Here is a 27623-nt window from a genome sequence, read left to right as displayed (position 1 = left end):
ATTTGCTGTAGAGAAGATAGTGAGAGATACCACTGGAACTAACAAAAGTTACACAGACCTACTATATTTGAAGGTTATATCTTGAATTCAAGAAATGTTGGTTTCTTAAGAAATATTTCGCTCTCTATATGCTTCCTTAGGATGAGACCCTTCCGAGTATCTTTGCTGAAGACTCTTTGGGAAGAATTATCTCAATGACAATCTGGCTTTTAAACATTTCCTTTTAGAATCGATCTCATGAATTTTGACCATTCCTCGCCCTTTATCTAGGTGGGTAAATGTCTTTCATATAACGTATGTCAAGGAATGTGGAAAAATATTCAATTATTATCAAAGACCCTAATATTTGTAGGTATCTCTATCAAGCTAGAGAAAGATAAACAGTAGCATATGCTTCACGGAGTCCTAAATTTACAATACCTGAGTTGGACGACCTCCTCTCCTCGTAACCAGGTGAAGCTCGGGGGAGGATACCCGGACACACAGCACTCCAGGACAGCATCCTTTCCTTCGATGGCTACCACATTGGAGGGTCTTTGCAGGAAATACAGCTGCCTATGCAATCCTGGGTCTGTGGGGGAAAAACACAGGGTCACATTTAAAAACACACACACACATTTTTATTTATTTCAGAAAGAAAGGGAGAGTGAGAGAGAGATATAGAAACATCAATGATGAGAGAGTCATTGATTGGCTGCCTCCTTCACGCCCCACACTGGGGATCAAGCCCTCAACCAGGGCATGTGTCCTGGAATCAAACCATGACCTCCTGGTTCATAGGTTGACGCTTGCCGGCTGGGCCACAGGATCATATATTTTATGAAAAACAAAAAGGTAAATAATGTAGCTCAATCATTTTTGTTCCTAGCAAGACACTGTGATGGAAATGAAGCACTGAACAATGGACAGATGCCAATAAAACTTATGAAATGAATTCCTAAAAGAGTTTTTCTGTCCTTCGTTTCTAGAATTATGATATTAAAATACTCTTAGCTGTTGATGACCTCATGGTATAAGGCAAAGGGAAAATCGTGAGATTACAAGTCACTCCTCTGGGCCACAGGCCTTGTTGCTTTGTCATTATTAGAGAACAAGACAACATTATCAGAGACTGTTCTAAAGGTCATGGCTCCAAACTTTCCACAGATGTAGTTTGCCTGCCTCTAATATCTCTTCCACTTCCTTCTGCTTTGTTTATTGCTTCTGTGGATTGGGAAATGAAATAAGCAAACATGTTAGAATTATATTAAATAACACACAAGTGCAGAGGATTAGAATATAGAAGGTATGAGAAAATATCTGCTGTCTTCTCAAAGGAAGTTACACTAAAGTTTGTTTTTCATAACAATACTAGAGGCCTGGTGCACAAATTCGTGCACGGGTGGGCTCCCTCAGCCTGGCCGTAGATCAGGGATGATCAGGGGGGCCGGCTGGCCAGGGGGAGGGACCACAGGAGGTTGGCCAGCTACAAGAGGTTGGCTGTGGGAGCACACTGACAACCGGGTGGCGGGGGAGGGGGGCAGCTCCTGCATTGAGCATCTGCCCCCTGGTGGTCAGTGCACATCATAGCAACCAGTTGACCAGTTGTTTGGTCACTTAGGCTTTTATATATATAGATGTTTGGTTCTTTCTAAGCCTTGTGTTTATTTTTTATTTTTAATAACTTTACAGAGACTGAGACTCTGAATAAATAAAGTTTTTTAGCTTCACCCAATGCACCTTCTACTACATAAGTTCTTTATAAATCTTGGGTATTCACTCCTTATCAGATGTATCATTGGCGAATATGGTCTCCCATTCATTGGGTTGTCTTTTTATTCAGTTGATGATTTCCTTGGCTGTGCAAAAACTTTTTAGTTTGATAGAGTCCCATTTATTTATTTTTTCTTTTGTTTTTCTTGTCCAAGGAGGTACATCAGAAAAAAATATTGCTACTAAAAATGTCTGAGATTTTACTGCCTATGTTTTCTTTTAGGATTTTTATGGTTTCATGTCTAACATTTAAGCCTTTAATACATTTTGTGTTTATTCTTGTGTGTGGTGTCAGAAGAAAATGTTAACTTTTGGCAGAGAAATTTGGTTTCACTTCTCAAATATATTTCTCTAATAAAATAAATTATGATATTATGGATGTTTTCAGGAAAAAAAAACTAATAGAAATGTTTTCAATAGGAAACAGTTCATATGATTCACAACACGGCGATAGATGAACTATAATCACAAATTGTTCGAGTCCTCCATTCCAGAGTCAAAGGTCTATCTCCTTATGATTTAGAGCTGGCCTGCCCCTCGATCTTTCTTTGACCAATAGATGGTGGTGGGAATTACACTTGAATTCTGGAGCCACGTCCTCAAGAGGCCTGAAAGTTTCTTTCTTTCTTTCTAACTTGCTAAATGGAATATTTGGCCCACTTTAGCTTACTCTGTTATCTGAGTTAGAGAGGACTGATCTGTAATCAGTAGGAAAATGAATAATGATGTGAAAGCAGACCTCAAACTGTCTGATCTCAGGAACGATGTGTACTCTTGAAATGATTAAGGACCCCAAATAGCATTTGTTTATGCAGGTTATACCTACACATATTTGCCATATTAAAAATGAAAAATGAGATATTTTAAAATATTTATTTATTAAATATTTATTTACCCCTCGCCAAAAATAAGATTAAAAAAACAACACACCCTTGGTCTGGCCAGGGGGCTCAGTTGGTTGGAGCATCATCCTGTACACCAAAAAGGTTGCAGGTTTGATTCCTGGTGGGGGCAGAAACCTGTAGATAACAGATCAATGTTTCTTTCTCACATTGATATTTCTCTTTCTCTCTCTCCCTTCCTCTCTCTCTAAAATCAATAATAATTTTTTTAAATCCTCTATTTTCCAAAACAAAAAATATTAGTGAGAAGAGTGGTAGTACTTTATACAGGGTGGCACAAAAGTAGGTTTACACCTGGGTGTACACAAAACACAGAGTTTATCTTTATATTATATATTAACTAGAGGCCTGATGCATGAAATTCGTGCAAGGGACTTGGCCCCTGCCACCATGGTGGCTGCCTCTGTCTCAGCTGCTGCAGCTGTCGTGGCTTCATCCAGAAGGTCATTTGGAAGGACATCCAGTCTAATTAGCATATTATGCTTTTATTATTATAGATTATTGTATTATTTTCCACATGAACAACTATAAACCTACTTTTGCCCCACCCTGCACTTTTGAAAATATTTAAATGAGTGGTTTAATAGGAAATAACTAGGTTATTGTGTTACTTCCTGCACTTTGCCCTGATATGTTGATTTGGTTGAATTACACGAAAATAACTGACTTTAAACAGATATGCAGTTGGAAAAGAGAAGTGAATTTTAATAGTGTTTTCAGATAATGGTAGATTTTATCCTTAAACTCTAAACCAAAACTCAATACCAAATTTCTTGAAAGTTTTTTTTATGTGGAATCTGGCACCATATTGATAACCATTTTATGCTATACTATATAAAAACCCATTGGTCTCTCTTTCATTTTGAAAACATATTTTACCCATGCATGATTTTGGCACATCAATCAATAGTAATTTGGAATGGTACACTGAGTTAGACAGATCTTCCAAATGTTGAAACATTTCATCATAGACTACCACCAACCCTCATCTACAATCATCACCACCAATCCCATCCAAAAGGCCTGGAAATGTTGCAAAGTTGTCAAGTTCCCAGTAGTGGGCACAAGTTTTCCAAATTTCTAATTTAGCCTAAAAGCTTGAATTCATCCTCGGCAGCTAATACTATTTCCCTTGAACTGTCTGGCCCACTTCATTCATTTCTGAGAAAATGTCTCACTAGTACCCTAGTCTGCATAGCCACTGTTTTTCTGTTGATTGTCCTCTCAAGTAAAAACAGTGTCCGTGGGGGAACAAGGCAGCTAATTCAGCTTGAAACTCAAATGTCCACAGAAGTGTTTATCCCTCAAAAAACATTGTATCTTCATATCCTTCATGTTTTGATATGCAGACTATTAGAAAGATGTGTTTTTAAGGATGGAGATATTAATATAATAATTTTTACTGCTTCATCTAAGACATTCTTAAGTCAACATAGCAAAAAAAAATACACAAAATATTATCTTGAAAATAAGTTTTACCTCACAGATCTGAAATCCTCTCAAGAAATGCCACATGCCGAAACCAGTTTGGCTCAGTGGCTAGAGCGTCGGCCTGCAGACTCAAGGGTCCCAGGTTCGATTCCGGTCAAGGGCATGTACCTTGGTTGCGGGAACATCCCCAGTAGGGGGTGTGCAAGAGGCAGCTGATCGATGTTTCTCTCTCATCGATGTTTCTAACTCTCTATCCCTCTCTCTCTTCCTCTCTGTAAAAAATCAATAAAATATATATTTTTTTAAAAATAAAGAAATGCCACAGGACCACACTCTGAGAACTGATGTAGACACAGTCTCAACAAATTAGCTCTCCTTCTGAGACACTCACGAAGCCCATTTCCTTTCAATGTGGGGATAGTTTTACATGTTTCAAGTAGAAATTGATAAACGAAATTTACTTCATCCTCCTCCACTTCTTCCTCTTCCTCCTTCTCATCAAAATCATCAACATCATTATTTTGCATTTAGGCTGTACAAAGTATTTCCAATCCCTGTCTTTGAGCAAGAGATTATTAAAAGTTAAGAAACATCTTAGGTCATATTACCCGACACATTTTACCCACGCTTCACATTCTCAGAAATAAAAATTCACTGTCTTCAGGGCCCATGTGCTAAAAAAGTACCAGGAAGGCACACCATGAAAGCAGAGAGAGCATTTTCTGTTTAAAGGCATTTTTATCCCTGAAAACTAGTTTCTATTGGACATTACACTGGCCAAGTTCATTGAGTCTGTGAGGCTAGTTGGCTCCTTGCTTTCACAGGGTTTCCCAAATGCCTTGGGGCCACATGTTTTTGTCTTCCCTCAGAGGAAGAGAATAGGATGACTGTATAAATTATCCAAGCTGGGGTATGTTTTAGAGTGAAAGGTAACTCTATAATATTCTAAGACATTAGGTGTGGAATGCATGCACACTCTGGGATGACAATGACTTTCTTTTAATGGGGCCGTGTCCCTAAATCAACGTGACTAAACTTACATGGCTGAGTCTAAAGAATAACTGAGGCAGAGAGAAATGTAATTATGAACTGTTGGCATCTGTGTCAGTAAGAACATAATACTGGTTTTCACAGCTTAATAATTACCTTCCTTAAAATAACCAGTGCTTGCTTTTGATTTATATGCTTTCCTAATGCAAACCTTTTTTGTTTCTGATTGGAAATGAAAGGATACTGCCCACTACCATGGGGTATTCTCTTTGATTTCTTCACAGGCGTAAGACTTACAAATTAATTTAACTTCGCAGACCTAGTTTCCTGGATTTTGAGCTAACTTACTGCTTGCTCACCTGCTGGCTCCTTAGCAGCCCCATCTAGTTTTGTTTTAGGAAATTCAACAGGTGCCATGTGTCTTCACACACAAGTAGGTACTATGTAGCATACCCTACCTGAGGTGTTGGATTATTTACAAATTGAAGTCAAGAACCTCCAACAGCAAAAATATTATGAGTTGTGTTATTGTGATCCTCCTTGTACTGCAGTGTTCTGGGACTGTGCTCTGTGCTCCGAGTGAAACATTCCATGAAACGCCTTCTAATTCTGTTTAGAGTGTCTTTCATTAAAACCAGCCTGATCACTGGAATCAAAATTTATTTAACACCAAACAGAAACCTTCATGAGGCCAAAAGCCAAGGAGCTCTGAACAGAGCGGGGAAAAGGGAGCTATTTCTCAGGAGCTGTTATTCATCATCTATGATTCTATTACTTTCCTTCCTCATTTACACCAATTCAGAACTAAATATGTCATTCCATCTCTGTAAATACTCCTACATCTGTTCATATTTCCTTTCTTTCTCCATGAGCACGCATGCGTGATCACACACACACACACACACACACACATTGCTAATTGTAGTTACAGTTTGGAGGAAGAAAGAGGAGCATCTATTCTTATCACTGGCATATGGCCAAATCCCTTCTGTCTCACAGGCACATTTTGAGTCTATCAGTAGAAGGCCTGAAGGAAGTGATTTTTTCATTTATAGATTTTTGTTTCTAAATTTTACAGCTGACAGTCGAATCCTAGAAAACAAATGTTGCTATTGTGATGTGTCACAATTAATTTAGAAAACCCAGAAATCTTCATAATTCATACAAATGTGTAAAACGACATTTAAAACTTTCCAGAAAAGCAGTAGAGTTTTTATGCTAGCTCCCTTTTTTATATATAAAGAATCAATAAAGGCATGCCTGTATATCATGACATAGTGTTTTGTTTTTTATGTTCCAGGAAGAAACTGATGTAAAACAAGACCAGAGGAGGAAGGTGCACAGGCTCTCTCATGCACTTCTGTGACCTCTGCATTCACTGGGTATAGGTTTGGCTTCTCCACGCCTTCAGAGAAAGCCTCAGTGTAAGTCAGGGCGGACTGCCTGACCCTTCAGTCACCCACTCTGGACTGCTAAGTATCACATGCCTAGGAAATGCAGAACTGACCATATGCCAACTTCAAGAGATTCTTGGGAAAGACAAGCTCTCTCCTTTCTAAGAAATCTTCATTCCTACAGGTGGAGGACAATTTCAGGTATATTGTTTGCGTTTGTGGCCTTCAGGGAATGGGAGTTAAGAGAAGATAGTATAATCAATATCTAACATCAGTCAAGAAAGATGAAATAGAAAACCTAATGAGGTGGTGAGGGAGAGATCACTAGGGACATTAGAATTATAGACATGCAAGAAAAATATACTAGGCCCCCCAGTATTTCAAGTACTTCCAACTTGGAATCCTGGACATTGTTGATGTCCCCCAAAATAGCACTGGAAAGTCTATTTGAAGACTTATTTTTTTAATTCAAAAACTAAACAGAAATTATATATTGATCCAAGTAAGGCCAGCTTATGTTTATTAACAGATTGTTTCATCAATGTCATGTGAAACACTGGTTATCTCATGCCGGTTAAAAGACCTGACCTACAGTATCGAATTCCCACATGGCATGATTATGCATTGGCTTCCGTGCTGTGCCAGGCCCTGGTTACCAAAGGGCAAGCTGAGTTATCATCTGGGAAGAGCAAGGACACACTGTCACATGGAACTTGGTCAGCTTACATGTGGTCAATTGTATGCAATAAAAGCTACCTTATCTTCTCTGGGTTTGCTTTTGTGACAACATAAATCAAGTTAAAACTATTGCTTTAAAATTAATCTAAATGTAGTACCATCTCATATTTGATGATACTGTGTTTTGATCTTTAGTTGTTATGTGTCAGCATGACCTTCTGGTTTTCAGTAACTAGAGTTTGCCTGGCAAACTTGAACTCTTAAACACTGGGATCATGAAGACGGATTTGGGGATGATTGTGGAATGAAACAATAAATGAGATCCTTGGTAGTGAGGCTGGTTAACAGATAAAGAAACTAACACTTTTAGAGGATTAGATGAATTGGCAATGGCTAATAAAGTTCAAATACCAGAAGTCTTATTTATCTTCTTACGCGTATTTTTAAGCCAGACTTCTAGCAGTATTTTATATAGCAAAAGAAATGATATTGATGGAAAGTGAAGGTGGAAATCATGTAACAGTGAGTTACTAGAGAAGAAGTAGTTTCAGGAGACTCTGACTTCTAGTAGATGTAAAAGGGAAATGCATAAATTAGAACTATCGATAAATAGCATAAGTAAATACCAGTAGATAAAAGAATACTTAGAGATCTAGAATCAAAATCAGGTAATTCATTATCAGAGAAATAATCTTAACAGGAGAATCAAATTCTTTAAGACTGGAATTTCTAAAATGCCAAAGTAATTATAATAGCTACCGAGGACTTAATTCCAGGCATTGTACTTGGCCTATTAAATTAAGACCGAATAACCACCCTATAAAATGTGTATTATTATTCTCTATATTTTACAAGATAAAGAGTTAGATAAAATTACTTGCCCTAAATTTCATTAGTAGCAAGTTTTAAAAATAATATTTGTACTGAGTCTGGTGTGAGACTTCATGATTTTAACAACCTATAATAATAGTTCAAGCTGGGAATTTTAAATATCCATTAATTGATCAACATTAACTTAATGTGAACTGATTTCATGAATTATAACAGTCTAACTGCTGACCCCTTCATGCCATCTGGAGTAAATCTGATGTAACATAAAGGAAACGTGGACTTCACAAAACCATCCTATCCAACTTAGATCTATGAAAGGCTAAAATACCTAGTTTATAGCATGATATAATAGTTTTCTTGCCCGACCAGCATGGCTCAGTGGTTGAGTGTCAACCTATGAACCAGCAGGTCACAGTTCCATTCCTGATCAGGACACATGCCCAGGTTGCAGGCTCAATCCTCAGTGTGAGGTGTTCATGAGGCAGCTGATCAATGATTCTCTCTCATCACTGATGTTTCTCTTTCTCTTTCTCTCTCTCTCTCTTCTTTCCTCTCTAAAATCAATAAAAATGTATTAAAATAAACTAGACTATGAAAAGAAAGCGGATAATGGGAAAATTCTTCAGTGCAGTAAAAACATTAAGTATGGTATATAAAACAAGATAATATGTTAATCTTATTTGCTCTTCATTTTGTTGTTTCTGCTTATCCGTATGCATGTTTATGGTATCCATTGCTCAAAAACTTTTAAGAATTTGCAACCATTAATAAAATGAACAGAATGAAATCTAGTTGATTGGGATGGGATTCAAGACTTTTCATAATGTAGGTTCAATCTTTCATTCTAGACTTATCATCTCTGCCTTCTTTCCATAAATGTTTCTCCCCTGATGATCTAGAAAAGTAAACATCTCTATAAAGATTTTCCAAATTTTCCACCTCGAATTTACTTATTCCTTGTCTGTACTTATTTGGAACTAAATATATTTTCCTGAATTTACCCTCTCCTGCTTTATATAGTCATATAGCTATACTAATTAACTAGCTGGCATGATGGTAAATTTAAAAACAAAGTATGTGTCATTTTTGTTATCCCCTCCAGATCATTATTCTGTAGAAATTGTAAAAACAAATGGTAGCAAAATAGATTTAATTTTGCAATATAAGCAATATTTAGTCAAACCAAAAATGTTAATGCACCCATTGAATTAGTAGTAATTCTTAGTGATGACAAAAATAATGAAACTATTTTTAAGCTAAAAAACATAGTTTTTCTATTTAAATAATATGATTTTGGGAATGGTTTTTGTTAAAACTTATTTCAATAAAAATAAATATTGGGGAGAAAAATTATTTGAAATATACTTTAGCCCAATTTACTCCATCAAAGCCAATGACTCTAATTAAAGAGATATTTAGTTCATGGCTACCCAGGGCCCAGGGTCATCTAATTGTAGTTAAGTGGATGAATAATATATTAAATTACAAATTGTTCAATTCAATTAGGCCATTATGAAAACTGAAATATGAGTATGGGCCAGTTATTTTACTCAACCTCGTGTCCAAAGCAGATTTATATTTCAGCAATCCAATGTACTACTTGGCACTCAGGAGTGATGAGAGCTGAGTGAAGTGGACTTGACAGTCTCAATGGCCACTTCAGCTCCTCATACAGTCTCCACCACATACAATAAGATATTTTAAAGCATTTCAGCTCTTAGTGCATTGTTATCAATATTTCAAAAAAGTTCTTCATGCTTTAATACTAACTTAATGTGCTAAAAATGTACAAATCCTCAGAAGCAAAAGTCTAACTTCTATCTTAAAACCTTAATCAAAAAAATTGAGTTCATAACTAATTTTCCTACCATTGAATGAAACAATTATTCATTGAATCTAGAAAATATTAAGTTATGAGAAAATCTCCTTTAAAACTTTGCACTTTATTTTTAACACAATGCACCACTACCCCAATCCCAATCTCAGTGGAACTGCCACTCCTCAGCTTTCATTGAGCCTGAACTCCATTCCCTCCCTCAGACACCACATCTAATATGTTTCCAAGACCTGCCCTACAATCTCACCACCCATCTTCATTTCTGAATCCTTCTCATATCACTTTAGTAGCACTTTTGGTCAAGTCTTTGAAGGATTACTGCCACACATTCTACTGTATCTTCCTTTATTCCATTTATCTTCTTTACTTGTAACTCATCCTCCTTCAACCCTTCCTATGCCCTATGATCATGTTAAATAGAATGTGTGCAGTTACGTTACTCCGAAAGTATTTCTCTTTCCTCTATGCTTTTCTTATAAATGCTCTCTTATTCCTGATGTATATACTTCTCTTGGCCTAGCTACCACTCGTTCTCCAAGATCGACACATTGGTGTTTTTATCTTATGTATCGTAATGGCATTGTGTGCGTTAGTCTTTCATAGCACAGTTCATGGGCTGCTTTATCTATGTCCCCCACTAGACGACAGCTGTCTTAGGGCAGTCTTCCAACTTTGTCTTCCTAGCAACCAGCATCATGGCAGGTATATAAGATCCACTTAAAAGTTGTTGAATAAAGTATTTACTTATTCAGTGAATAAACCAAAATTTCTGTTGAAAGAAAGCATTTCAAAACAGCTATTTGATTTTTGGATTTTTAATTCAATAGATCTCAATTACTGTGTAATATTAGACACCTGCTATATAAAAGTGGCAACTTGAAATGTATTTCATATGACCTTAAATAAGAACAATGACATATATATTATTTAGAAGTAGATAACTGTCTATATACACATACATACAATTTGAATACTCTCTATATGAACTGTGGTAAAAACAAGTGCTGGACATGCGGCTTCTAATTAGCATTTATGTGTCAAACTAAAGCAATATAGGCCACTTCCTCACTCGACATGGTACTTAAATGACCATGGAAGAATACATATTTTAAAGAGTGGTAACCATTCAGGTTCCACTTTAATGCTCCTAAATCATGTTAATAATATGACAGGTTTCTGTTTTAATGGACTTTATCACAATGGATTAACTAAGTGTTAGATAAAGAATGGGCAATATATGTATGTAATTTATCACTCCCTCAAATTGGAAATTGGAAATTGATTCAAAAAGAATAATCATGATCTTAAAAATGAGAGAACAAGTGGCAAGTAAGAGGAGCTGGGCTTACCCATTCAGTCATTCATTCTCTTACTGATTTTTGTACTTGTGGATCTGTGTATTTGACCTCTAAATCAACTTGCAAACTTAAAAATAAATGCATAAACATATGTTCCTTCAGCAGCCCCTTTATGTGATCATAGCAAATGAGACAGTCTTAATCAAGTATGACAATAACATGTGTGTGGGTGTGAATGTGAATGTGGTATGTGTGTGTTTATTACCTCTGCTCATAATTCCCTTTTGAAGTTAATATTATTCAAATAGAACTTGGAGAAAGGTTCTCATTAAATGTAATGAATTCAAAAATTTTCAGTTTCCATTCAGGTAAGAAAAAACCAGACACCTCCAAAGTATACCAACATATTCTTGATTTAGCCAAATTAACAACATGAAATTTGGCTTTAAATAAACCTCCATGGATTACAATGCAAACCTCCGTGGATTTACAAAGTGAGCAAATAAAGGTAAACGGTGATTTGATGATACTATCTCCGTGCCTTTCAAAACTTTCCATTTCAGATTTAATATTTAATTAGTCCAACTATATGCCTTCATACCACAGGGAAATAACCTCTCACTCATATTAAGATAGTCAAACATATTCTTGCCAATTTTCTATGTAGTGTACCTAAGCTTCCCATGTGATAGACTTCACAGATGCATTATTCAGGATATGTGAATATAAATATTTAAAATTTGTATGTATATAATGGATACCTAAATAAATACATGTATGTTTTTGGAATAAATGCTGAATTTGCATCTCTCACTGCCTAGCAGATGGAAGGTAACAGTGTTGCTGATGGTCACTGACACATTTAAGTCAGTATTTCTGTGAAAAATGGGGAAAAGAATACACAAAACAATTAGAAGAGGTTTTAGACATGCCCTTATTAAAGAACCTTTCAATCAAATTGCCAGTTCGCTTTTTTTTAATATAAATCTTTATTGTTGAAAGTGTTACATGTGTCCCTTTTTATTCCCCCATTGCCCTTTTCCCCCTCCCCCCAAGCCTTCACCACCCTATTATCTGTATCTATGGGTTATGCATATATGCATATGAGTTCATTGGTTGATCTCTTCCCCCCACCACTCTCCCCTGCCTTCCTGTTTGCTTTTGGGATGACAGGAATGTGACCCTCCACACAGCTGAAGGATTTGTGGTAACTACACATAGAAAGCAGAGACAAGGGCCAACATCAATACTTTGATAGGGAATCTGTCATGGTTTCTCAAGTATGTGCCTTTCTGGTGATTCTCACCGGTCTAACCAAACCTTACAAGTGAGCCTAAATGAGAAAGTAGATAGTACATAGGTATTTAACAGTAGTAGTAATCGGAAGAGACAAGATCCTAGAGAATAGCCAATCCAATCTCTGATTATTTTGGAGAGGAGAATGAGCCTAGAGTTTTAGAGAGTTGCCAGAGAAGAGAAAAGGAGATAAGAGGAGAGGAACAATTTTTCTCCTATTATCAATCACTCTTCATGGTAATTATGTGTATGTCCATGCCACCCAGAAGCCTAATAAGCCAGGCTCCGTGTCAGTCTTAGTCATTATATATCCCTAGTACCCAGCACGATGCTTCTCAAAAACAAGTGGATGAATGGATGAGTGAATAAATGTTTCATGTTAACTTGGGGAAGGTTCTTAACCTCATTAAATAAGCATCACCTTCATGTTTAAAAAATATTACTAGAGAAAAATTTTAAAAATGCTTCGCAATGGGCTTTGCTCAAACAAACACTCATATATTAATGGAATGACTGACTGAATGAATGAAGCCAAATATAAGGAAAATATCTGTTTCTCTGGAAGCTTCAGCTATAAGACATAGACAAATAGGAAACGCTTTTGGCATACCTTCATCTAATGGCTCAAAGAAAAAGGGAAAGAGAAAATGTAAAACAAAACCTCAATACACAATAAGGAACTTAAATATAAATTATTTGTTAAAGGAAAAATGGTTGTTTACTGCACTCTAGAGAATATAATCCTAGAAAGAATAAAGAACACTACAAGCCCAGTCGGTGGGGCTCAGTGGTTGAGCATAGACCTATGACCCAGGAGGTCACGGTTTGATTCCCCATCAGACCTCATGCTTGTGTTGCGGGCTCCGTCCCACGCGTCGGGTGTACAGGATTCTCTCATCACTGATGTTTCCATCTCCTCTCCCTTCCTCTCTGAATTCAATAAAAATATATATATTTTTAAAAAGAGTACTGCAATACCTGATAGAATCCTGACTTCGGCTTCATTTCCTGTTCTCGAGCTGGCTGGGTTGCGGGCTAAGCACCGGTAGATGCCCGCGTCCCCAGGCTGGAGTCTGCTGATCTGCAATGCGCCCGAGGGCAAGGCCACCACCCGGGAGTCGCCCAGGCCCGGGGCCAGGTCCTGCTGGTTTTTCTGCCAGTGGATCGTTGGCATGGGCTCCCCGATGACTTCACACTTGAGTAACACCGTGTCTCCCATGAAGGCCGTGACAGACTCTGTCTGGGAGAGAAACCTCAGAGGTCCTGGGGGGAAAAACGAAGAAGGAAGGGTACATCTTTCAGAGGAGATACCAGTCACCAATAAAAATAACCGCATTTGCATTCTGTATAGAATCCTGTATTTTACCAAGTATTTTCTCATATTTCATCTCATTTGTTTTCTCCTTTTACCACAGTATGTGCCTGGCACTACAGTAGTTTCTGGAGCTAAAATACGATAATGATGTGGCCATTAATCTCTAGAAGTTTACTGTTCTGTTGTTATTGGCTAATAAAACAGCCTTGTAAAATAAGCAGAGCAGACAAGATCATCCTCATTTTACACATGAGGAAATGGAGGCGCAGAAAAGTGAAATCCCACAAATAAATGCCCAGTTGTTACGTTGCAATACTGCAAATGAGACTTGCTTCTTTTTGATCCAGGTCCTGTGCTCATCCATCATCCCACTTTGAACAAAGAACTATTAAATTAAGGGATTATGATGGACTGGCCACATGGCATAACCTAGGGCAGCTTCAAGAAAAAAATGGGCGATATTAACCACCGATTATAGTAACAGAGAACACACTGTTATGGGCTAACGGCTTAAGGCAAATATGCACCTGTATTTGTCAGCTAGGGTTGTGGTATAGAGAAAAAATGCTAAAGCTAGAGAGGGTCAATGGGGGAGAGAGGGGGACATATGTAATAATTTTGACAATAAAGAGTTTAAAAAGAGAAAATGTAGGGGAAAGTGAAAAAACAATTAAAAAAATAAACCAACCAACTGGCCATCCCTGAGTACAAGCCTTGCTGGAGAAGCCTCCTTCATGGTGGTGTTGTGATGTGAAAGGGTAGATGATACTGTAATCTGCCCTCTGAAACCCCGTTTTTGAAAAGATGGATAATTGTGACCCTAAAGCTTTGACCATAAGAACTATTTTTATAATTGCAAATAAACATTATTATATGAACTGCGCCATTACTGATAGATGCATTTTTAGAGTAACCTCAATTAAATAATCCTAATTCATTGATTCATGTGCTATTCATCACCGTTATATTACAGTATTCCTATTTTCATTTTAATCTTACTCAACATTTCTTTCATTGTATGTGCATTTCAGATAAAGTTTTATTCATTCATCAATTTGAGGTTCACATACAGTTTTGCTGATCATATTTTATGCAACTTCTATTTTATAGATTTATTTTAACTAACTCAAAATTTGCTAGGTTTAGGTTTAAATTTTATTTAGTCAATATTTAGTCAATAACAAATTCCATTACATTCAGTTTTAAATAATGTTGGTTTTATTTTGGATCTATTGATTTTCACAAAGCTAACTTTCCCTACAATATGATGGATATTTTGCTGGAGTGAAAAGAGCAAAGGTAAAATGGTCTAGGTCTAGACATCATAATTTCATATGGTCTTTATCCCTAACATTTCATTTTGTAACTAAGAAAATGTAGTTGGCAATAATGTACTTACATGTACAAATTACATATTTTATACAACATCCGTAAGTTGAGGAAATATCTGAATACTTTTGCATATTCAGATGTATGGATGTATGGTCCTATATAAGTTATGCATATTAGATAAAATTTTAATATCTATTTTACATCTGAATGCTGGTGGCATTCAAAATGTTCACTTGCAAATTTCTAGAAATAGAATAAAATATAAAATGAAAGGGTAATTCAAAATGATACTCAACAATTCGCCCCTTTCTGTAAATTTTTCTAGCTAAAAGAATCATACATGACACAAAATTGTGTATTAATATAATTAAACTTAATGAAATCAAATACTATTCCACATGTTTATTCAACATGCACTCTATGCTGATTTCAGACCTTAATAAACAGGGGTCAGAAATGCCTCCTATTTAAAATTTATCAATGTAATGTTTGAAAACTTCAGATAATTATTTAACAGAGTGAGAAATTGTAAGTATGATCTGTAGCTTTTTCTTTTTGTCTGTACAAAGGAAATCCTGCACATCAAAAAGCAATTCTAAGTTTATGAGGCTCTATATGACTAGAATTAATGCTCCCAATATTGTGCTGAATTGTAGCATTCACATCTCCCACTGTTGTACAAACCAGCAATAGCATTAAAAGGAGAAGAAGTTATAGGCTATCAAGTTAGTAGTATATTTTCAAGTCATGAGTATGAGCACCCGGTAATGAACACTAAACTCACTGTAACTCATAAGAATGAAATGCAGTGTCGTCAGAAGAGTCATTTAATGCTCTAATGCAATGTGAACAATTCCTGTGCTTTGTTCATAGGTAGATACAGACATAATTTTAACTAGATCCTCATGAAAAATACTTACCTGCTCAACAAGAGCCTGCCTGTGCATGAGAACAGCTGGGTTCAGGCTCATTAGATCTCATCTGAACCCCTGTGATCACAGCACAAATGGTCTTCGTATCTCTGCTCTTTTCTTACCCAAATCCATTCAAACATCGTCAAAAGATCAGTGTTCCTAAATCACCCAAGTTTTTGTTTCACTCAGAAAATTCTGGTGTTCCAAAACATTTTTAGTATTGTCTTACACCCCTAATTCTGGTACCCAAGAATTCTAGCACAATGCACCTTCTCGGCTCATCTCCATAACTCTTGCAAAATAATTCTCCAATCTAGTGGGCCATCCTATGCCCTAATCATGGCTTCCCCTTGACTTAATTCTCATGATATGTCCTCCAAAGAAGTATACCCTCTCCCCTAATATAAAAACTATAGTCATTCTTAAGATATTGAGTCAAAAAATGTCCATTCCCCTAGGCTTGCTACTAGAGATCATCTCTCAACCCTTTAAATGTCTATGACACTCACAGATAACATGACATAGTTGAGTGTATAAAAAAAAGTCTGAGGACTATTTATATGTTTGTATATGTGTATTTTTTGGTATTTTATGTACACAGAGTATATAAAATATCTATGTTTGTATATGTGTATTTTTTGGTATTTTATGTACACAGAGTATATAAAAGAAATAAATAAATATTTATCGAGGTTCGATGTGACTCTAAATATTTAAATAGAGCACTGCAAACATCCAAATGTTGATAATTATGTTTGAATATGTCGCCTCACTTTCCAGCATATTTTGTGGCATTTTCGGATGAACATTCCTAGGTGCCAGATTACTTGGGGTCACTTCCCTGCTTTACCATTTAACCAGCTGGGTGACTGCACAAGGCCTCAGGGTTATCTTTTTCCTCTATTTTAAACTCCTTTATAAACAGCCTCATTTAACCTCACAACAGCTCTTTCAGTATTATTGTCTTCACATTACAGATGGGACTCGAATGGGAGCAAAACTGATTCAAAGGTTTACATTATGCATGAATGTTTAAGAATGTAAGCTTCAGGACTGAATTATTACACTTCCTAAAACACCTTATTTCCCCAACCTAAGTGAAAATATCTCAAGAGGAATTTCTTTTATATATCAGTACCTCCCCACTCCTGCTCCAAGTATATCAGCACAGCACTGGGTAAAAATGGCTATTTAATAAGTACCTTATCTCTAGATTGTCTTATAGGCAAACTTCAGCCTGTAGGACTGTACTATTAAAAATAACACACAAACCTGTTTTTAGTATTTTCATGGAGGTCCTTATACACACACACACACACACACACACACACACACACACTCTCACATTATTGATTTCAGAGAGGGACAGAGAAGAAGAGAGAAATAGAAACACCAATGTGAGAGAATCATTGATGGGTTGCCTCCTGCACAACCCCCACTGAGGATCAAACCCATTGCCTGGGCATGTGCCCTGACCGGGAATCGAACTGTGATCTCCTGGTTCATAGATTGATGCTCAAACACTGAGCCACACCAGCTAGGCATGGAGATCTTTCATTGTTTACCTTGTCGAAGGCTGTTTTTAAGAATGACTTGTAGTCAAGGTCCCTGCCCTCACACTAGCCTGGCCCAGGATGCTATGCCTGCTTTAGATTTGGAAATACCTGGACTTGCTGGAAGTGTCCCATGTCAACCACCTTACAGTTTACACACTATCTGCACATCCAGGGATTAACGATGCCCAGCACCTAATGAGGATCAGCTCAGGGGCCATTCACATAAAAGAACACGTGGTTTTACAGATGGAAAAGTCAGACACACGTTGCAGCTCCGTGTATCCTCTGTCCTAGAAATGATAAACACAGAGACTTGTAATTCAAATTTCATAAGTGACTAACAGTCAGTCAAAGTGCCTAGGCTTCAGTCTCAGAAATTTTATTGATGCCAACTCTCCCGATTGTAGTTGTATAGTAAGCATTAGGCGCTGTGAGAGGCGATGTATTGCCATGATGAGCGTACCATGGAGAAATGGGTCTCACCCTGTTTATTTTGATTTCTGTAAGAGACCCTTCAGTTATTCTCCAATACTGATTTGAACTCTAAACGATTCATATACTAGTATAATTGTCTATTTATATATGTTACTTTGTTAAATGTTGCTCAAGGTTTGTTAAACAGCTATAAGCCCAATTCTTTTTCTAGAACATTTACTAACTACCCATGCAAGGAGAGAATATTTTATTTTCAGCTCTTCAATAACACAGTGCTTGAATACCTGGGGTTTAATAGTGCCAACACAGTATCGGAACCCTCCCTTCCTCGGAGACACGTCCTCAAACACAGATAGAACCAATTGTTCCTGTATATCTCCTTTGTAGCACTTATTTCAATTGTAATCAATTAACTGGAAAATTAACTTAATAGCCATCATCCCAGCTAATCTATAAATTTCACAAAAGCAGGGCTGGGTCTATTTTATTCTGTACTCTGAGTGTAGTACATGGCATATAATTCTCCATCAAATACATGTTGGATGGAAAAAATGTATTTTTGGTAAGACAACTAGTTTAGGAAAATATCCCAGACCCTAAACATTGGGGGTTCTAGGAAAGACAGCAACGTTTAGGGAGGCAGAAAGAGGGGAGAAAACAGGAATTTCTTCATGAAAAGTAAAAAAAAACAGTTGAGGCTACATAAATGGCAACCCATCAAGCCTTTCATTTGAAAAGAGACGGGATGGAGAGAAAAGCTACGCCTAGTGCATCCATGACAATTTTATCCAAGCCCCATAAATTCAAACTGTGGACCAGGGATGTACATTCGGAATGAGATTTCCCCATCCTCCCTTCAAATCACTGTCCCCAGGAACAAAGTTATCAGCATCTCAGAGCCAGCTCCCGCCCATCTGGGACAGCCTGGGCAAAGGCTGCAGCCATCCAGCAGGTCCTGGCCCATGTGTATTTCCTCAGGAGCAAGGGACAACCAAACCATTGGCTGTCCCTAGGGCAGTGGAAACGTTAATGACAAAAGCAGCAAACATTTTTCATTTGGGGTTTTCCTTTGTGATGCTAAACAAATGGGGTAAAAAAATCTCCATGGCAATGAATGAAAGCTGCTAAGTCTACAGGGACAGCCAACGTGTTAGAATGAAAATCATGAGAACAATAGTCTCCTTCCACCCAGGCACCCATGTACCACATGGCCTAGGAGAAATCTTCCCATCAGATCCTGACAGGCAGAAAGTTTGACTATCTTCAACATGCACTCTGCTCTCCGAGTCCTTTAATTCGAAACGATTTGCTTTATAAGCAAAAGTGGAAGTAAAGCTTTTCACAGTGCAGGTTGATGCCAAGACTCTCTGCCCCTAGGGAGACCTCTCCTCCACCCACACACTCACAGATGGGGGCTTATTCCTTCCTTGAAATTCTAATCTGAAAATGGCACATCCTTCTGCTTTGCCCTCTACCTCTTTGCCAGACTATCGGGATCCTCATCTCCTCCTATGGAAGGTCTAATTATTAAGGAATTAAAATTCATTTAATAAAAAGAGACTTATCAATTGGGGGACAGACTCTGGGGTTGGAAATACGCCTGGCTTCTACATATTCAGCAATGTGGTGATATTTTACAACGACTGCCCCAGGAGAGCTGCTGTTAATGCCTTGTTTCCTCCAAATGAAAGCCTGAAAGCTGTGTCCCTTCCAAGCCAGGCCTTGTTTACCCCCTCCTCCTTTTAAATCTCAAATTAGCCCCAGCAAAGAGAATAGAGCTAATCCAAAGAGAAGTTCTCTAGATTTGGTAACCAGAAAACCAATAAAGGATTCCGGGAATTCATTGTAAGCACATTTCTGTCTGTATGTCCATTTCCATTTCTTTATTATTTAAAGGTTTTTGTTTGAGTTTTAGCTTTTTAATTTTCATTGGAAAGATTACAGACTCCTAGGTGACTGGCTGAAGAGCAGTGGCTTGGAAGTGGCGAGGCAAAGCACATCTAGTAAGCGTGCCTGGGGGGTGACAGCCACACTTGCCCCGTGTGTGAGATTATAAGAACCATCCATGTGGCCAATTAATTGAACATCAAAAGGATGTCACAGAAGAAGTGTGACAGGAGGAGGAAACCTGTGCCCATTACACAGTCAGTTTGTCCAACTCTGCAAGATTAGGAGCACTAGAAGCACACAATGAACTCCTCTCGGAAACAAAAACAAACAAAAATGTCAGGAAGATATGCCATCAGCTGAGGCTTTCACAGAGTTGTCTTTGGGGTTTGTCCAATGTAAATGCTATAAAGAACTGGTAATCTCCCAGCTTCTTGAAGACTGATTATACATACGACTTGGAACCAAGTGATCATTTTGGGACCCCCATCATCTCTGGGTGACCAAGAGCCAGTTTAAATGCTGGTCTGTCACAATCTCACCAAGTAGCCTCGCTAGATTTTTGGTCTTCAAGGCCATGGAGTAATTCAAAATTCTCCAAATCACCCTTTTTAATAATAGCCTTGGGGCCTCTGGTAGCCTACAGGGCGGGGAAGCACTAAGCGATCCCTACAACTGCTCTTTTCTACCACCTGAGAGAGCATGGCAGTTCTCTAATTCATCAGACGTCACGTGTGCTTTGACTACACAAGTTCTACAGCTCCATGAGGGCAGCCTGGGCATGGCATCGTATGAGATTCACATCCAGCCTCTTTCCTGAATGAATCATGTCAAAGACCCACGAACAGGAAAGCCATATCCCAAACACTTAGCAAGAGATTATCCTATTGGTGTCAAAGGTCATTAAGTCAAGAATCTATTGGGGTAAGATTGTTTCAAACCTTTAATTGAGCATATTATCCAAAAGATTACATCATATTCTACCTGTCAATCTTTAAACTAAGTGCTAATTTTTCTTCTTACCAGTAACACTGAATGAATACATACAGAGGGTGGCAAAGGTAGGTTTACAGCTGTGAGTTTAAGACACATGTTTATTCTTCTATCATTTGTTAATTATTGTATCATGTATGTGTATTGCAACTGTAAACCTACTTTTACCCAGCCCTATATTGGGCACTGTGTACGGCAGAGTATATATGGATGAAGTCTAGGCTTTGCATTGCCGTAAATGGCCCTACTGAAGTTCCCTGGCAACACTTTTTACTCTCATTTTGTTCCAAGGACCAACATCCTCTAAAAATGAATGACTGTTTTTTCTGTCGTAAATATGCACTGAGTCCTATATTTAGAATTTGTAGACAGAGACCGAAGAAAGGAGAAACCTAAACGGAGCACAGTTTCAACAGAAGGAGGCAGCAGAGAGTAGTGTCAGCTCAAAGCCTTTATTTCAGTATATAACTGATTCAACTCAATTTGATAATAGCCAAGATCCACATCAAATATAGCAAAAGGATTCCATTTTTTCCTCTCAGAATTTTAGTTTCTTTTTCCTCCCCCATAAAATCAATCTGTAATATGATAATCAAGAAATCCCAGCAGAAATAATAACTTTGATTAAAGACTTCTGGTGAATCTATTTAATTTTAATTTTGATTTGGAAGTACCTACGGGGAGAAAATTGAAGCTAATAAAACACATTTGTATGCTATGCATTCACACAATAAAAATGAAAAACCAAAATATTTCTGCTTAACTGTTGAACTTGTGTGATTTTTGTATTCTCTCTTTTCAGAGAAATCTTGATAAAATCAAAACTTTTTAAAGAATTATGAAAATTTGGGGTAGCTTGACCCAGAGAAAGCAAATATACCTGACATAATGAGGTATGAATGAGGAAAAACATTGTCTGGTCTCAAAGTTCATAGTTTGGTAAGGGTTTCACACTCACCTGGATCAATGTCCACCACAAGAGTCTGAACTAATCATTTATTCCAACTGATCTTTTTGTGTACTTAGTCCCTAGGCATTGTTTTGCTGTTGAAGAATGTCAGTAAATTGGAGAAGAGTAAAGCATCCTTCGTTAAAATCTTTTAGTTGTGGAATCCTTCTCCGGGCCCAATTGTATTGTCTGATACTTGAACAGAGGAGGAAGATGGAAAGGGCATGCCTGGGCAGTCAGAGGTAAAATTCTCCCCCTGCTTCTAAGGGAGCCAGATGTGTGCTACAGGTGTATGTAGTTGGAAGTAAAATATTCCTTTAGAATAGCTTTAAGCCTCAATATCAGAGTACTTATACAATTTTTATAGAAGCACAAACAAAACGACTTCCAAGTTTATGATCTTCTGACCTATGAATGTAAAAAGAAGTATTAAAGTATTGAGAAGTAGTTCTCAAGAAGAAGCATGGTCCCATTGCTAGAGCATAAGCTTAGAAGAGAAGTGTTGGTATACGTGTGTGTAGATGCAGATGGAGACGCATATGTAGGTATGTGTGTGTATGTACAGTTATATATGCACAACTATAGTCAAATATACACATACCTCTATTTCCAGTGAGTTTATGTATGCATAACACACATCTACCTCACATATATCTTTGCAGAGATATATAGTTAACTATTGAATTTGGGCAAAGCAATCATATTATCATAGTGCATTGTTCTTTGTTGTTAAAGAGTAATTTTTATCTTAAATAATTCAAATAATTAACAGGAGATTTTCACCATCATTATACATGTATGTGGTTTCCCTTTATAAAACATAACACTTTTCCTATACATCCTTTCCACTAAATTTTTCAAGTTACCAGAGAATTTAGATCTAAAAAAATAAGCTGACTCCAGTTCCATCATTTAGAGAAATGATAATAGTCTATAAATCATAAGCTTGTCCAGAATACAGAACTTTAATATGATTCAAACTCATCAGACAAGATGCCTTATTATTCACACCAAGCTAACTGCTAATTTTCAGAGACAAATGCACCTGTGGAGAAAGAAATCATATCTTTAAATTGCATTATCCGCTGACAAGACCACATACTGTTTGTCCTTGTTCTTAATACAGAAACCAGAGGGTGTAAATCCCTTCATCATTCTGTCAGCACTTCCGGCCAGGGTGTTAATGGCCTACAGCCAGGAAGTTGTATAGGCTTCCAGCCAATCAGCAAGGAGACCATTTAATCGGCTTTTCAAACAGGAAGCACAATTTGGGGAGGTGGGGGAGCTCAGTGCTAATGCATTTAGATGGAAACATATTTTAAATCTCCAATTAAAACAAGGGACAAGAGATCTTAATCCTTTGTGACATAGAGTGGGTAGAAGAGACTCACTTCATTTATTAAGTGAAAGGCTAATTTTACTGATGGCAACTACATCATCAGCATCTCTGCAAATTTCTTTTCAGAGACTAAACCCAGTCTGCCCCTGCCAAGATGAAAGTACTCTAAGTTTCTTCAGAGAGAAGCATTAGAAAGGTCTCCTGCTTGGTAAAGCCAACACATCCAAGGGAAGATGATTTTGTCTGGTGCAGGGGCTGTGAACTGTCTAATTCGGAGACAAATTGACCACATTAATGACGACCAGTAACAGTTGGATAAGCTATACCGCGAGGCTGTGGCAATTCACCTTTTGAAATTCTTTGGGGAAAAAAGCATCATAAAATTGAGATAAACTATTGTTTTAAATATCTTGGAAAATATATTATCTGGTATCCACCAGGGTTGTATTATTAGAGCAATAAGGATTACATAAGTTGTAAGCAATTTATTCAAACATGTTAATGAATGGGTGGGGAAATGAACATTGTGGACAAGATCTAAAAATAGAAGTTTATGCAATTGTGTCTTTAAGTCTTAATTGCATAGTATTAAAATGCTGAACATCCTTTCTTTGCCTTTTGCTGGTATTAACTCTTTGCAGCTAAAATGACACATGTAGAGAAAACATAATATTAAGTATTAAGCAGCACAAAAGGTAGAAAATAACATGCTTGACTCTCCATTTCTACAAAGATATATTAATGCTAGCTTAAAAAAAGAAGTCATGGATACATTTTTCTAAAACGTTAGGAGAAGAGATGGTACAAGGCTAGATGGATGAGCCTGCAGAGTGAGAGCAGGATTCAGATAAAAGCACAAGGAATCTACAACATCTTAATTGGAGATAAAACTCAGAGTCGGGGTTGCAGCACCTGCTAGGAGCTTCTGTCTGACTCGAAATCTTGCTGTTCTTTCATTTAATCTGGGCAGATCTCACACACTTACCATGGCCACTCTGTTTCTATCTAGTCCTGCTCAGATTGCACTAGAATAATAGCATTAGGACACCAGAACATTTGGAAGCAAAAAGTCTGTGGCAAGGGTCAGTGGCAAGGGTCACTATATACTAGGGGCCCAGTACATGAAATTCGTGCACCGCGGGGGGGTGGGTGTCTCTCAGCCCAGCCTGCCCCCTCTCACAGACTGGGAGCCCTCAGGGGATGTCCTAAGTTGCAGTCTGGCCTCCCTCTGCAGGAGGCGACCGGGCTGATCAGGAGAAGGTGCCAGCCCCATCACCCCACTGCTGCAGCCACTTCCAGCCACCGCAGCGACCAAGGTGTTTTCATCAACACGGACTCCAGTCCCTTCACCATGAAAAAATGACAACTTTCTTTAGGCATTTTCAAGATGTGTCTTTCATAGGATATGACATTTCTTTCTTTTTTTGTTTTTATCCTCACCTGAGGATGTTTCCATTGATTTTTATAGAGTGTGGAAGAGAGAGAGAGGGAGAGACAGAGAGAAACATCAGTGTGAGAGGGACACTTTGATTGGTTGCCTTCTGCATGAGCCCTGACCTGGGCCCTGGCCAGGGAGGAGCCTGTAACCTAGGTACATGCCCTTGATCAGAATCAAACCCGGACCCTGCGGTTGGCAGGCCAAAGCTCTATCCACTGAGCCAAACCGGCTAGGGCAGGATATGACATTTCTTAGCCTCTCCAGCAGCGGACCTTTGGTTTTTTTCTCCAGGAGTGTTGGTGGAAAAACCCTAGGTCACCTTCTTGGATTCTTATTACCCAAGTTACCAAGAACACTGCAAGAGGTGGTGTTCAGGGAGCTTAGCCAATGAGTGGTCAGAAAAGGTGTTTACACTCGAACTGGTTTGGCTCAGTGGATAGAGCGTCGGCATGTAGACTAAAGGGTCCCAGGTTTGATTCCTGTTAAGGGTATGTAGCTTGGTTAGGGGCACATCCCCAGTGGCGAGTGTGCAGGAGGCAGCTGATTGATGTTTCTGACAGTCTATCCCTCTCCCCTCTTCTCTGTAAAAAAATCAATAAAATATATTTTTTAAAAAGAAAGAAAAGAAAAGGTGTTTCCTTTGCAGCCCATCCACAGAGGATCCCCTGTGTTGTGTCCACTGGGCTAGGGGTGTGTCCCCGGCCGCCAAGGGCACACCCCAAGCCCGGAGGCCCCATGTTCACTGTGTCCGCCGGGCTCGGGGGGGCCTGGACCCGGCACACACAGCATGCAGCAACCGCTGGGAGCATGCCCCCAAGCCCAGGCGCATGCGCAAGCGGCCACGGCATGGGGCGCACCATGGCGATGCAGTAGATGTTCCCGCTCCGTGGCCACTTGCACTTGGAGCCCCCGCTGCTTGTCCTGGGACCCGGCCCACTTGACGCCCCCAGGCGCTTGTCCCAGGACCCAACCTGCTTGGCACCCCTGGCCACTCATCCCGGGACCTGAGCCGCTTGGCGCCGGCACCTGTCGGCCACTCCTGGCTTGGAGTGGCTTGGGTCCCGAGGATGTTCCCGGGACCCAGGCCGCTTGGCACCTGTGTATGCAAATTAACCCACCATCTTTGTTGGGTTAATTTACATACTCACTCCTGATTTGCTGGTGGGTGTTGTGGAAGTACGGTCAATTTGCATCTTTCTCTTTTATTAGTGTAGATATATCATGAAATGTGAAAATTATATGCAACTCAAATAGCAGTATCCATAAAACAAAGTTTAATTGGGACATAGACACACCCCTTTGTTTACTGATTGTCTATGGCTGTTTCCAAGCTACCAGGACAGTTGCATAGTTGTGGCAGAGACTATATGGACTGCAAATGTGGAAATATTTACTCTCTGGTCCTTTAGAGAAGTTTGGCTCCTTGCCTATGGTAATTCAGGAGTTCTAAATTAACTAATTGATTTCATGTACATTTTGGTCAATGTGGTTGGAAGAATAACCTACCTACCTGGCATACTTGAGCTCTATGATCTATTGCACAAAAATAATCACTTCATATCTTAACATTTCATGTAGACGGGGCCCCAGAGGGTGCTTGCTCACTTCAAATGAAACTTTTATGAACACAATAAAAGGAGTAAAAGAAAAAAAGAAGGTTTATGAGACAGTTTTCTTCTACTTTCTTTTAGGTCCAATTTGATTTCTACAGCAACTTAGATAGTAACGAGTGAAAGTGTATTTGTTAGAGCAAAAGTTGTGGAATCCCCAGAACTTAATATTAGAGAAGTTTAAGCAAAGGAGCCATTTTCATATCCTTACTTCCAAATTGCAATCAATGCAATTTTTCAGGTTTTCTTCCTAAGCCTTCTGTTTGAAATGAATGCAAGGTAGTGTTATAAAGAGATGAGTTTATGTCTGGATGTGTGAGGAATTATAGCTATGAGATATTTTGTTTAGTTTTGTTTGCTTTTCTTATTATTCTTACTAATATTCCCAAGGATCAAATAATGTTAAGACCAATTCCTTTTGAAGTGCTTTCAGGTGCTCCAGCACATTAATTTATTTATTCACTGTTTATTGAACACCTAATATGTGCCAGAAACTTCTCCATTAAGTAAAAGGTAATAAATGGAAGACATAAAACACACTACCCTAGTAAAATCTATATACTTTTAAGAGAAATCAGACATTAAACAAATAAATAAGTAAAAACAAAGTCTGAGCGAGGGGACTGAATATCCTGGGGAACAAATAAATCAGGAAAGGGAGGTAAGTGTGTGGAGGTTGGGAGCATTGGCAATTTTAAATAAAGGGAGCTCAGGCAAAGCTTTTCTTAGAAAAAAGGTCTCAAAGGGGTGAGGAAGGAGACCCTGTCATGCTCTGTGGGACCAGACTTTTCAACAGAGGCAAACTCACATGCCAAGATCTCAAGGACGGGGCATTTGGGTCCTACGGAGAGTGCACCATTGAATAAGTCCCCCAACTACTCTAAAGGTCTTTCCAGGCATGTGAGAGAAATAAAGTTAAGAAACATTTCCAATCGAAGGGAAAAGCATGTTGTACTGTGTACGCAAGAGGCAGATAGTGAGGTGCCGGGAGAGATGCTCGTTCTTTCAAGCTCAGAAAATAAAAATGGGGTTTCTAGAAGAGACGGATGTTATAGATTGCTTGGAAGGATGGCTATGAGGCAGAGTGGAAGGAGGGCAAGGCTAGCAATGCATGTGATCAGAAAACACTTGTGCAGCACCATAATTAGAGTGGTATTAATTTGGTTTGTGTTGCATGATGAAGTAGATGACAGAGAAACATTAGAAAATTTTGTGGAAAGTCAAAGGGAAGAGGGATTGCCCTGACTGGTTTGGCTCAGTGATGAAGCGTCGGCCTGCGGACTCAAGGGTCCCCGGTTTGATTCCAGTCAAGGGCATGTACCTTGGTTGGGGGCACATCCCCAGTAGGCAGCTGATTGATGTTTCTCTCTCATCGATGTTTCTAACTCTCTATCCCTCTCCCTTCCTCTCTAAAAAAATCAATAAAATATATTTTTTTAAAAGAAG

The 27623-nt window shown here is 38.4% G+C and overlaps 1 protein-coding gene across 1 annotated transcript in view; it reads right to left on the bottom strand.

Annotated features, from left to right (window-relative positions):
• DCC (DCC netrin 1 receptor) overlaps positions 1–27623 on the bottom strand; it is a gene marked incomplete at both ends in the record, with an annotated part of 938651 nt that overhangs the window by 450376 nt on the left and 460652 nt on the right. The window contains 2 exons of the mRNA XM_079784846.1: positions 421–571; positions 13388–13672. Coding sequence (XP_079640972.1) covers positions 421–571; positions 13388–13672 — 436 coding nt within the window. The remainder of the gene's footprint in view (positions 1–420; positions 572–13387; positions 13673–27623) is intronic.

This window comes from Cnephaeus nilssonii (genome assembly GCF_951640355.1).
Source record: "Cnephaeus nilssonii genome assembly, chromosome: 11".
NCBI classification, from domain to species: Eukaryota; Metazoa; Chordata; class Mammalia; order Chiroptera; family Vespertilionidae; genus Cnephaeus; species Cnephaeus nilssonii.
Note: the sequence above shows the minus strand (reverse complement) of the source record. Positions and strands in the feature narration are given on the sequence as shown.